The sequence below is a fragment of the Notechis scutatus genome, chromosome 1 (assembly GCF_049901735.1).
Source record: "Notechis scutatus isolate UNSWTSFEM ecotype Mainland chromosome 1, rNotScu1.2, whole genome shotgun sequence".
In the NCBI taxonomy this organism is placed as follows: Eukaryota; Metazoa; Chordata; class Lepidosauria; order Squamata; family Elapidae; genus Notechis; species Notechis scutatus.
The window spans coordinates 290,992,689-291,006,419 of record NC_142009.1 but is presented as its reverse complement, the minus strand read 5'-3'; the positions used below and the strand labels follow the sequence as shown (position 1 = coordinate 291,006,419).

The 13,731-nt window shown below is 36.7% G+C and overlaps 1 protein-coding gene across 3 annotated transcripts in view; it reads left to right on the top strand.

Moving 5' to 3' along the window:
* Positions 1 to 13,731, top strand: part of LTBP2 (latent transforming growth factor beta binding protein 2) — a 104,134-nt gene that overhangs the window by 18,920 nt on the left and 71,483 nt on the right. For all 3 annotated transcript variants that reach the window (XM_026664433.2, XM_087951885.1, XM_087951886.1), the window contains exon 3: positions 4,359 to 4,590. In XM_026664433.2, the coding sequence (XP_026520218.2) occupies positions 4,359 to 4,590 (232 nt within the window). The remainder of the gene's footprint in view (positions 1 to 4,358; positions 4,591 to 13,731) is intronic.

Here is a 13,731-nt window from a genome sequence, read left to right as displayed (position 1 = left end):
TATGGTGAAATTTAAAAGCAACATCACCATCAATGCAATGTAATTATAGCCTATGTTTTTGAAAATAAAGATTTGTTGGAAAAATTTTGCTAATTAAAAAAAAGCGTTTCTGATCTTGAAAAAAGTAATTTCATATACATAAATAATTTCATATACCTAAATAAACTTTTTCTGCAATTTGTCATGAATGCCAAAAAAAAATAAAAAAAAATCAGTATGTCCTCCTTACTGCCATCTAATTGTCAGTGTTCTCCTTTGCCTATTCAGATATCTGGTAATTCTATGAAAAGTCCAGGATATTTTTACCTAGAAAACAGAAACTCCAAATGTACTTAGCCTGCCTCTCTTACTGGCCTTCCAGTTTCAGTTAAATCTAACTGGAATTTTAATTTCCTTTCTCATTGCCTTCCAAATTAACTATTTTTTCTTTCTTTCTTTCTTTCTTTCTTTCTTTCTTTCTTTCTTTCTTTCTTTCTTTCTTTCTTTCTTTCTTTCTTTCTTTCTTTCTTTCTTTCTTTCTTTCTTAAACATGTACAAGATAGCAGGTATAAGTATGAACGTAAACATGAACAAAGCAAGTAAATACAGATAATTGGGGACAGTAAGACAGGGACAGTAGGCATGCTGGTGCGCTTATGGATGCCCCTTTACGGACCTCTTAGGAATTGGGTGAGGTCCATGGTAGACAGTTTGAGGTTGAAGCTGTGAGGGTTTGAGGTGGTAACGGAGTCGGGTAGAGCATTCCAGGCGTTGACCACTCTGTTGCCGAAGTCGTATTTTCTACAATCTTCTATCTTCTCTCTCTCCAGCCATGTCTGCAGCAAAGTGGGACAAGTTGTGGAAAGTTAGGATGGCTGCAGTGGGTTGTATCTATATACCAGTGGTGGCTAACCTTTTTGGGCTCCTATGCCAAAAATTGTGCACGCACTTGCGCTTGCATGCTCATGTGCCAGCACCCAGAAGGCAATGCGCCCCCCCCATCCCCCTTACCTACACTGTGCCTCACAACTGATTTTTCGGCTGGTTTGAGGCCTTTTTCGTCCTCCCAAAGGCTTGAAAAAAACCTTTGCAGGACGAATAATAGGCCCGTTTCATCACTTCTGGTGACGAAGCCTCTGGGAGAACGAAAAAGGCCCCAAACCAGCCGAAAAATCAGCTGTGAGGTGCGCGCATGCGCAGTGAGGTAAATTTACCTGCGGCTCACGCGCCGACACAAATGGCTCTGCGTGCCACCTGTGGCATGTGTGCCATAGGTTCACCATCACGGCTATATACTATTAAAACTTTTGTGTCTGATTGTAATCTTCAATTGGGAGAAATTGGAAAAGGTAGGGCAATAATTATTGAACCATAGAAACTCAAATTGGTGGACTAACAGAATATTGGGACCCATGACACTTGTCAGAATGAAATTTGGGAAAGATGTGGCTGCTTCAGTGCCACAATGCCTTCCAGCTACACTTCCCAGAAACTTGTAGATTGATACAAGGGGTATATCTGTGCCTTTCCTGCCTCCCTCTGGCTCTGCACCAATCGGCTGGTGGCAAGACTTTATGGGCAAGCAACCATTGGTTACTTTGGAATTGAGGCCAAAATTTGAAATTTCTTAACAGTGATGGTCTTTTATGGAAGGACAAGTGACCTGTTGGTGAGGTAGGCTGGCTACCACTTCTTCCCTGGAAGGGGGGGGGGCTTAACATAAGATGGGGAGTGTGGGTGTAGTTTTCCTTGGTTCTTTGTTTTCCCTTCCCCAGAAAAGTGTAAGCAGTTCCTCTTGTCAGCCAAGGATGAGGAAAAGGATTCAGCAGGGCTCTCCCAAAGATTGTGAGGGCAAGCTTATATGTGGAAAGACGAAGGAAGGGCTGGGATGTCTACTGGGGAAGTAGGACTGGCTGGGGGGCAAGCCTATATTTTATGTGGAAAGATGAATGACTCATTGGGTCATCGTGGGTTGTCCAATTTGTTATGTCTGGGCATGTGGCCGCAAGAACGGAGACGAGGCATCGAAGTAGTGACTCCAACTCTTTATTTGTGACTTCAGAACAGAGCAAAAGACTTGGGCAGCAGCAGCTCCTTTTATAGAGCTGGCTGCTGTCACAACACCCAATGATTTGAGTTTACCGCGCTGGAAGCGTCCAATCAATGGCGACCCGCTGTCAGCCAATCAGATCAGCCAAAAGCGACCAATCCCGATCCGCTATCAGCGGGCCAATCAGAAGTGCAGGTTTACAAACCTGTCGTGGAAGAAAACTATTAGTGTTGCAAGCCAACGAGCTTGCTTAGTTCGGAACACAATTGGTTTTAGAAGGAATGGTTTACCAATTTTTTTTTTACCAAATATTTACCAAATGTCTGTGCCCTTTTTGCACTGTCTAAAGTTGTTACAGAATTGGACAGCCTATAAATGTATATATTAAAACATTTCACCATGTAATGATAATACTGCACGAGTTCTTCCTTTACTTGCCAGTGTCACAATAATTGTAAGCTGGGGCTTGAGTAGTGACATTACTATAATGCTCTTAGTAATGTTCCTTGCTTATTCTTAAAAGAAAAAAAAAAACAGCCCAGTTCATTTGTTTTGGGCTACTAGCTGCTATTTATTAATTGAAAGCAGACCAGTTGCAGATTGTGGCTACTGAACTGTTTTTTGCTACTAAGCAATGATTGATCTGTCATAATACTAGTCATATTACCTTTTGCGTGGATTTTTTTTTAAATTTGTGAGTCAGTGTCATTGATATCACTTCTCAAAGCTCCCAGGCAACATATCATTCAGGAGACTATCTCCCATTTTGATGAAACATTGAACATCTTGGATGTCTTAACCATTGAACTGCCTAATAAAAGAATGGTCACATAGAATGGTTAATACCAAAATATCTTCAAAGATATTTTGAAGACTTCAACATTTGTTGTGAATATATCTGTTCTCCATCCCCAATTCTGAAAAATTACTCAGGAGTTTACACTTCCAGAACTAGAAGTCAAAGTTTCCAATTTATTGGACATTGCTTCCCAGCGTGCTTTAGAAATAGTACTTTATGTTATGAATTATGATCTACTAATGGCGCCAAAAAGAAAAATGGGAAATAGGACATTCTCAGCTGTTCAATTACAACAAAATTGTACATTATTTACCAAAAGCCATCTTTTATCTTGCTAATGTGATTGTTCCAGAAAACTGACTCAGTGTTCTTTAATAAAAGGTGAAGGATTGTCTCACAGTCCCAGAAGCAGAACAGTGCTTATAAACAACAGACAAGGCCAGAAACAGCAGCCTCTTTCTCTCATTAGAGAAATATTTCTGGGAATAGTACAAATGCTATTTCAGATGTGAGCTTCTAACTATTCACCCGGCTTTAATGATATTTTAAATGTAGGCTGTTGTTTGCCTGAGTTAATTAAAAGAGTGCTTTTAAAATCCTGAAATAAATCTTTTCTAAACAGATGGTAAATTTTAACAGAGCCTAAAGACCAAGGAACTCTTTGCCTTTTTAATCTTTTGTTAAACAAGTAGCTAATCATTTAGATGTCTAACTTGATTCCATTGGCTATATCCCAACATTCTTCTTCGTTCACTTAGATGTCAAGTGAAAGAAAGGCAAAGGAAGCTTAAATCTTAAAGTTTAAATATTACCTACTCCAGTAGGAAATGAGTATGCAAATTCTTGAAACGACTTTTGGAATCTCTGTCATAAAAGGTTTTGAGATTTGAAATTAAATTTTATATTGGATTGTTAGATCTGGGACAAGTGGCCTTCTTTGAATGGAACTGTAATCAAGATTTATTGTAAACTGTTCTGTCGCCAGACAAAAGAGACTCGAAGACCGGAGTTGAATTCAGCTCTTTATTAGTAACCAGTAACTTCAACTAAATTCGAGCCACGGCAGCCCTTTTTATAGCGGCTGCTAGCGGCTCGCAACCAATGGCATTTATTTAAACTTCCCGCCGCTTAGGCGGCCAATCCGAAACTGTCATCATTAACCAATCGTTATGTTGCATTAACTAACCAATAGGAATGTAGTCTTAGAAGTCTCTATTTGAATACACTACATAGACAATGAAGAAAATTATTTCTGTAAAATACGTAAACACAGATATCTCAATACAAAAGAAATCATTTTTTTCTTAAAGTGGGATTAATTTAAAGGGATTGTATTCACATTACTTACAAATGCAATATTATTTGCAATATTTGTGCAGTCAGATCATTTTGAAAAAATATTAAGTTTTTTTGTAGGTTGTCTGCATTGTTTTGCCCCATGAAAGTAGATAAATAAGTGCAACTTATGGGTGATATAGACATTATGATGGGGATATCTATTTCTATTCATTCTTCTCCTTATTTCCTTAGCTGTATGTGACCCTCCATGCCAAAACAAAGGATCCTGTAGCCGTCCCCAGCTTTGTATTTGCCGCTCAGGCTTCAGAGGATCCAGGTGTGAAGAGGTGATTCCAGAAGAAGAATATCATCCTCCTGGCCTTGCAACTGCTTTTCAGCCTCCGGCAGGTTCCCTTCCAAAGAGAATAAACGGTGCAGAAAAAAGAGAGCCACGACTATCTATCATACAGAAGCTACCAGCTGGGTAAGTGTGTTTTCTCAAAAAAAGATTTGTCAGGAAGGGTTTACCTGTACAAAATCCATGCTGATTTTTCCTTTAGCAACATTTCTTACTTTATATATATATATTTCTTATTTCTTTTCTTTGTTCCCACTGATATGTCTCAAAAAAATATCAAGGTAGCTTGCCTATAATTTCCCAATAGGTTCCTTTTTAAAATTGGTGTCATGTTAGCTATTTTCCAATCTTCTATCACTGAGTCTGATTTGAAGAATAAATTACATATACCTGAAGGTCAGCAATTCTATATTTTTGCTTTTAAGCTCTTGGGTGGATATTATTAGGAACTGGTGATTTGTTATATTATATTTTTGCTACCAGAGTTTCTGCTTATTTCTGTTCTTGTTTATTTAATTGGTCAATATATGCTTCAAAACTACGGTTGACCTTTGCTCAGTCATTTTAATTTCAATGCCCCACTTATTTGATTAGGATTTTATGGCTTAAATGTCCTACAATTATGTGACCCAACTTTATGATTTTCCCTTGCAAAAACTCATTACAGGGCATGATTACCCATTTTACATATGCAGGTATTTTTTTTGCCATTACTCATGATGAATAGCTTGAATAGCTTCATGCAATCACATTTCTTCCTCACAGTGATAGGATATAGATTCAATTCTAGATAAACTTTTAATCCTAAATGACACAATAAAGATTACAACTTAATTTTTGCATACTGTAATAATATCCTTAAAAACCTTCTCCACACACCACATGAAGCAAGATATGATTAGAAAACTTTCAATATAATATAAAAATCTTTTTCTGTAGGAATTATTACTATTAAGTCTTCATTAAAACAATATTATTTATGCTAAAGTTAACCATTTTTAATCACCCATTTACTATCTCTGCAGCATCCTTAACAGTTAAGATATATTTAATACAATAAACCGTAATATTACATTTAAAAAGTTGGATAGTTAAATGCTTTTGGGATTTCTGGTTGGAATTGCAAAGTATACAAGTTTACAAACAATTTTGCACAGCTTTTTATGGTCTATATATAAAACATCATTTATATCTGTTGCTTGCAAATTGAAAGGTAATCCATAAAGTGACAATGGTGGATGATGAGAAAAACAAAATTCTTAATTCCTATTTTGCATCTATCATCCCTCAGAAGGAAAATGGATCCTAGCTGGACATTAAGACACTGAGAGTGTGTGGTAACTGCAGATGAGGATAGATATTGAGCGTATAACATTGCTAATATAAATGAAATGAAATCAGATCAGATTCCAAGGCCACAAACCCTCATATAAGTAGATTTATTGTACAATAGTTATTAAAGAATTTCAGTTGTTTGCTTTGTAGCAAAACCGGGTTCTATTTATATTGAAATCAAGATTCAAAATTGTTGTCCTAAAGGTGCTTTTGGGGATGGAAGGATCCTTCCATTTCCCACCATCCAGTCAGAGCTGAAGAAGCTTCTTGGATGAGAAGCAAAATGTCTTCAAAGAAAAATCCAGTTGCCTCTTAAAAAAGAACCTTTGGGACAACTATCACCTGGATGATTGAGAATTTCCATAGATATTCAAAATCATTGCATGTCTTTTTCTCATTCAAGAGATGTAAGAGACTAATTGGTTCAGTGGTTACAGACTTGGCAGACAATGTGACTGCCTATGTGACCAGAAGATGCATAGATTTTTATATCTGCTTGGTATAAGATCACCGATATCCCTAAGAAGGTGGATACTTCTTAAATTATCTATAATCTTACAATCATAGTAGTGATTCAGTACTTTTCTTAGGGACTAGAGAATTTATAACGAGCCATTGTATTAGAATTCTCTCCATTCCTAGAAATGGGAAAGGATAAATCAGAAGATATCCCTGAAGACCATCTGTTTGAACACTTATCCAAAACATGTGTTTTGCTATTACTCTATGCAAATTTATTTAGTGAAGTTAGGTCAGAGTATGTCTTTCAGAATCCAATCTCAGCAACAGAAAGTGCTAGTTAAAAGGGGGTGGAATACTCTAATTGCAAGATAGAAAAGGAAAACAGACCACAAGGAAGAAAATATTAAGTATCTTACATACAAGGTCACATATAACTAGGGGTACAGATGATCTGAACATTAAAAGGTGGGGGAGAATTGTGCCCACTTGAATTGATATGTGATTTTCTGTGAAATTTGTAGATGTTCCAGCTTCTTGAAGTCTGTTCAAACCTCAGCAGAATGTGAGGCCATTCCAGGAGGAAGGCCAAGAGTTCCTCGTTAAAAACATCAGAGTTTCCTTTAGTGGGCAACCACTGTCTAGAATAAAAGACACACAGGGAAATTTGTGTCCCAAATCCTTAACAGTCTGGAAAAGGATTGCCCCTCTAAGCAAAATCAGATGTGTCCATTTGAAATACAAAGGGACAAGTGGGGCTTTGAAGGTAGGGGAGGGTTGAGAGACTTTGCCATAGATTGGTAGACTATGTGTGCAATTAATTCCAGTGTGTGTGTGTGTGTTGAGAAACTCCTTGCGCCAGCTTGAAGAGTGATCTCTGTATGTTCTGCCAGACCATTTAATGACCACTTCAGAGACTGAAGTGGCTGTTCATTTTTGTAACTTAAGCTTTGTATGGTGTCCTTTTTTCTCTAATGATTCAGTGGAAATTACATAAGAGAACGAAGTGAATCACTGGCTTAGGGTTTATGTGGCATTGAGTAAGAAGGGCAGCTGGCCAATAGGGACAGCAGTTGAATGAGACAAAAACTAAAAGAAAAATTGCCAAGAGACTTAAGGTTAAACAAAAAAGTATGGCTGATTGTCAAGAGGTTGTCATACTATGTGCTTTCTTTGAAAGATATTTGCAGATCCATAGATAATATGTTTCCGAATGGAATTATAAAATTTTATAAAAAAATATTTTTGTAACCTTTCATGAGAAAGACCAAACAATCCATCAGTGAGGCAGAAATATTTTTGTAACCTTTCATGAGAAAGACCAAACAATCCATCAGTGAGGCAGAAATGGTCTCAAATCTGATACCCATCTTTTGTCTCCAGACTCAGATAGTAACAGATACGTCAGTTGCCTCTTACATATATTTCAATTCATATAGGAAGTCCTGCCAGTTTACTTTTCACTTTAGCTCTGCCTGTACGCTGCCATACAATTTTAGGCTTTTTCATAATACTGTGGCACCTAACTTTATCACCCACACTTTAAAAAAATGAATCTCAAAGGTGCAGCCATGGAGGAGTGAGTGGTGGGGTAAGAATATTATGCAGTTGATGTATCTTAGTTATCCCAGGAAAAGATGATATCGCTAGATTGGATACCATTATTTTATTTGTGCATATTTAAAAGAGGTGCTATAGCAAACTGTAAGAAAGGTTTATGGAAACATTTTTTTAAAAGGAGAAAATTGTGTTTATGTTCAGTGTATAAAATAAACAATGGAAGAAGATAATCCAAGAACAATTTGTACTTTGGAGAACAAGACAATGGTTTCTCAATATAACTTTGGCTAGCATACTCCACTGTTTGTGAATTTTTAGCCAAATTAACCATCGGAAAATTATTTTGGAGTGCCTGATAGAATAAATGTTTCATTGAAATGCGAAACAAAAAACACAGACATTTTTCTTCTTCAGTGCTGAATCTTGTTTAGGACTGATTTTACACATAGCTCTGATCTAAGAAGTTTAAATCTAGAGCTCACGTATTCTCCATATTGAGTTGTATACTTCCTAAAACAAACATTGAAACAATGCCAATCTCCTTATGCTGCGTCACCTGTAAAGTCATGGAATCAATTATTAACCAATCCATCATCCTCCACTTAGAGACAAATAACCTACTCTCCAATAAACAATTTGGTTTCAGAAAAAAACTATCCTGTAATCTACAACTCTTACACTGCAAAAACATATGGACAACACAACTCGACCAGGGCAAAGCAATAGACGCAATCTACATAGACTTCTGTAAAGCCTTTGATTCAGTGGTACACGATAAACTACTCCTAAAAATAAAATCCTATGGTATCTCTGGACAACTGAATAACTGGATAGAAGCATTCCTGTCAAACAGACAACAAATGGTCAAAATCGGGAGCGTCCTATCAAATCCAGTACCTGTCAATAGTGGTGTCCCCCAAGGCAGTGTTCTGGGACCAACTCTCTTCATACTCTACATAAACGACTTCTGTGATCATATTAAGAGCAATTGCGTTCTCTTCGCTGATGACGTAAAGCTGTTCAATACCACAGACAATACTGCTACCCTACAAAAAGATCTTGACTATGTATCAGAATGGTCAAACAAATGGCAACTTCAAATCTCAACAAATAAATGCTCTGTCTTACATATTGGCAAAAAAAAAATCAGAAAATAAAATACAAGCTGAATAATCAAGAACTTGTTGATGACCCAAGCTCTGTAAAGGACCTTGGAATACTCACCTCTAATGATCTAAGTGCTAGAGCCCACTGCAACTACATAGCCAAAAAGGCATTAAGAGTTGTTAACCTAATCCTACGTAGCTTTTTCTCTGGTAATATCACACTACTAACCAGAGCATACAAAACATTTGCTAGACCAATACTCGAATACAGTTCATCAGTCTGGAATCCACATTACGTATCTGATATTAGCACAATTGAGAAAGTCCAGAAATATTTCACAAGAAGAGTTCTCCACTCCTCTACTCGTTGTAGAATACCTTATGCCACCAGACTTGAAATTCTAGAACTAGAAAACCTTGAATTACGCCGTCTTCGGTCTGACTTAAGCATGGTATATAAAATCATACATTGCAATGTCCTACCTGTCAGTGAATACTTCAGCTTCAACCATAACAACACAAGAGCACACAATAGATACAAACTCAAAGTAAACCGCACCAAACTTGATTGCAGGAAATACGACTTCAGCAATAGAGTGGTCAATGTCTGGAATACTCTACCTGACTCTGTAGTTTCTTCCCCAAACCCCAAAAACTTTAACCTTAGACTGTCTACTATTGACCTCACCCCTTTCCTAAGAGGCCTGTAGGGGGCGTGCATAAGCGCACCAACGTGCCTACCGTCCATGTCCTGTTGTTTCTCCTATTCTTTTATTTTTCATATATGTACCCATTTCATGTATTCACAACTATGTATACTCTTATACTTATTATCTTGTAAACAATTGGCAAATCAAATAAATAAAATAAATAAATAAATAAATAAATAAAATTGCAAAAAACTATTATGAAAAGATTGGCTACAGTTCATGTTTGTGGATGTTTAAGTAAAATTATTTCTTTATATATGTAACCTGTGGAAACGGTCTCAAAAAATTATATCCAGTAATGAATGGGAAGTCCTTGAGTTCTTGCTAGGACTTCCTGTAAAAGAGAAATAATGTAAGAATGTAAGTACCGTGTTTCTCATATAATAAGGCCAGGCCTTATTTTTTTTGAGCCCTGAAAAAATGGCTAGGCCGTCTTTTCGGGGGTGACTTAATTCCCCCCTCTTCGGGCAGGCGGGCAGCGACGGCTTGGATGTTGACCTCAGCGTTGGTGGGGCACTTTGTATCAGGGTCAACGCAGGTAGCACCATATCCGGGTGTGCAACAAAAGTACTTCCTAACAGCAAGCCCCCCCGCCATTTCCCCCCCATTTCGCATGTTTTAATATAGGCCTTAATTTGGGGGGAGGGGCTTAATTTCATTTCATGCCTATAAAACATGCTGGGACTTCCTATTGGGGGAGGCCGTATTGTTGGAGAAACAGGGTAGCATCAGTAGGAGGAGGGACAAGCACCAGCAAAATAATTAATTATGTGGGAATCTGAGAGAAAACATCCTCAGTACTGGTGCATAACGCTGGAATGTCCACTCTTTTTTTTACAAACCTTGTAAATTATCAAACCAGCTAAAGTCTTACTTGTTTTAACTGAATCTATATTGCTATTTTTCCAGTTGCAGTTCTCATTAAAAATATTTTAATGTTACGACTTTCTAGATTGATTTGTTGGTAGTTTATGCTTTTAATAGTCTGTAATGTAAATTATGCTGTGGTAGTTTTGTAGTGCATTTTGGGAGTATGGTTCTAATGAGAAATGAGCAACACATTTTAAAATATATAATAATTATTGACATCCCAGATAAAGTTTCACTACAGTTGATAGAGTTTATATTTAAGCACTGATGTTTTACAGGGAGACTCCTCCTTCTTGACTTGATTGAGAAAATTGGAAATAAGTTCCTCTGATGGCAATATGAGGGATGTAGGTAAAATAGAAATATTAAGAAGCGACATCCCAGGGTGTTAAAGTATCTGGAAACCAATTCCTTGAGGAATTTTTGAAAAGGTTGGACATGTTTAGCTTAGAGAATAGAAGGTGAGAAATGATAATTGTCTTTAGCTATCTTAGAAGCTGTTATATAGAAGTTGAAAAACATAAAACAGTGGATGAAACTGTTAAAAAGAGAAAGTTTGAGTTAAAATTAAAAGAAAACTCAATATGATAAGGACCGATTGATAGTAGTAGGTTTCATATATGTCATGGCTTGTTTCAATGATAATTTTCTGAACTCACGTAGCACATTATGTCAAAGCGAAACTAGGTTGGAGTTTAGCACATTGAATAGAATAGAATAGAATACTTTATTGGCCAAGTGTGATTGGACACAAGGAATTTGTCTTGGTGTAAATACTCTCAGTATACATAAAAGAAAAGATGCATATGTCAGGAGTTGAGAATCATAAGGTACGACACTTAATGATATAGGGTTATAGGGTACAATAAACAATCAAATCAGACTAGGAAACAGTCAATATAAATCGTAAGGATACAAGCGACAAAGTTACAGTCATACAGTCACAAGTGGGAGGGGATGGGTGATAAGGAGTGATGACAAGATTTAACAGTAATAGTAGTGCAGACTTTGTAATAGTTGAAGAGGGTTGAGGGAATTATTTGTTTAGCAGAGTGATGGCTTTCAGGAAAAAACTGTTCTTGTGTCTAGTTATTCTGGTGTGCAGTGCTCTATAGCATCGTTTTGAGGATAGTAGTTGAAACAGTTTATGTCCGGGATGTGAGGGGTCTGTAAATATTTTCACAGCCCTCTTTTTGATTCGTGCAGTATACAGGTCCTTGATTGAAGGCAGGTTGGTGGTAATTGTTTTTTCTGCAGTCCTAATTACTTTCTGAAGTCTGTGTCTGTCCTGTTGGGTTGCTGTGTGAATATCATAATGTATGATTTCCCCAATGTAAGCATTTCCCTCAGAAGTATCAACTTCAATTCCTATAAATTCTCTGATTGGAACAGAACACCTCTACTTCCCATAGTTTCCCAGTTTGAATGAAATTGGAAACTATGCTTACAAGTTATAGAATGGATTACAATATTACATCAACTGCAAACCATACTTTAAATATTCTGGCCTGTTCTGAAGCTCTAAAGTATAAATGTCCAATTTGGACTATATAGAATGCTATGATGAATTAAAATATGATGTTTTGCTGCTCACACTTCAAAGGGAAGCAGGAAGAGGCTGTGTGGATGAGCAAATAGCTATTTCACATTCCAATTTATTAAACTTATTCCATTGCATCGGAGTCATGTTGTCAGATAAATCAAGTCAAGGAATGAATTCAAATTATTACTTAATTACTGAATGAACGATCAAGAAATTATAGCTTATTAATGTAAATGTCTTGAGAATTCTTTTTGAATGGTCCCTAAGATATTAGCAAGATTTACCTAATTCTGTTTCAAACCATTAGATTAAAATGATTAGTGTAATTTGCCAATAAATGATGAGTCCAAATAGTATTACAAGTAGTTCTTCAAACCTTAGTTCCACTTTTGAAATTCTTTTTTAAGATGTAGATCAGAACTGGACTTGATACCTGGAGGAGAAGAACTTTGGCTCAATGAATATAAAGGTGCCATTAAATAAGGAACTATGTAAAGTATCTTGCTCCCTGTGGGGCTTGTGTGTCTTGCATGAAACCTGCTTAATCTTATTAAGTTTTGGCTTCTTTGGAAATTCCAGTACTAACCACTATTTTATTTAAGATGTTGAAAATAAAGGGATAGTTGAGGTGCTTAGAAACAAAGCAATCTGGAAATCTTGGCACTGTTCTCCAGCAGAGGAAAGAAGAACCAGCAGGACCAAATAGAGATGAAAAACTTAAGAAAGAAAGAGGCTTAGCATGTGCTAAGTCAAAACAAACTGTGCTCTGTAAGAATCTGTTGTGACAGCCAGCATGCATTAATAGGCATTGAAGCACTGGGCCTTGGGAATGTAGAAGATATGCTTCATGTTGTGGCTCACCTATCACAAAAAGCCAAGCACCTTAGATAATGTAAGACAAATTTGCCAATGGGTATTCATTCTTTGTAAGGCTCCTTTCACTGATGACTTTTATGGATTGTATATTCTGTTTTATTTCTTTGGCTGGGACCATTTCTTGGCTATATTTCTAAAGTGATCAGTGCCAAAATCAGGAATGAGAATGCACTCCAAATTCATATAGGATGAGCCAACTTTGAAGGGATCACTCATGTTTGGAAACAGATGAGAGAATTGAGGAACAATGGAACTTTCCTTGTGAATATGTTACCCCTTGCACAGACATAGTAGTGACCCTCTTCTACTCATAGCCAATTCATTTAATTTGACTCGCATGATTGCCGCTGGTGATTAGTATTTGTTTTTTGTTCAAGTGATTTGTTTTGTTTTTTGAGCCCAGAATAATCAGTGCTTGTAGCTAAAAGTTTTGAAATGGTTGCATGGTAATATGCCAAATTAAGATCTGTTCTGGTTATGCATTGCTTAAAACAAAGCAACAGAAAGTGACCCTCCCTATCTAGCAATTTTTGTATATTTTTTGTAATCTGCCATTCTGTTAGGGAAAATTACTATTCACAGGGGACTAAAATCTCTGAAGGCAACTATATAAAGGAAGAATGTAGTGATAGTAGAATTAATTTAGCGAAGAAATTTGCTTTTTTCAGAAGGTGAAGTGAAAAGATAGTCTATGAATTTAAATAATAATCTATAATCCAAGAGATATGCAATAATATAACAGAAAAAGAAAGAAGAGTATGATCAATAAGTTAATAGATGAACTACATTCATTCACGCTTTGCAATAC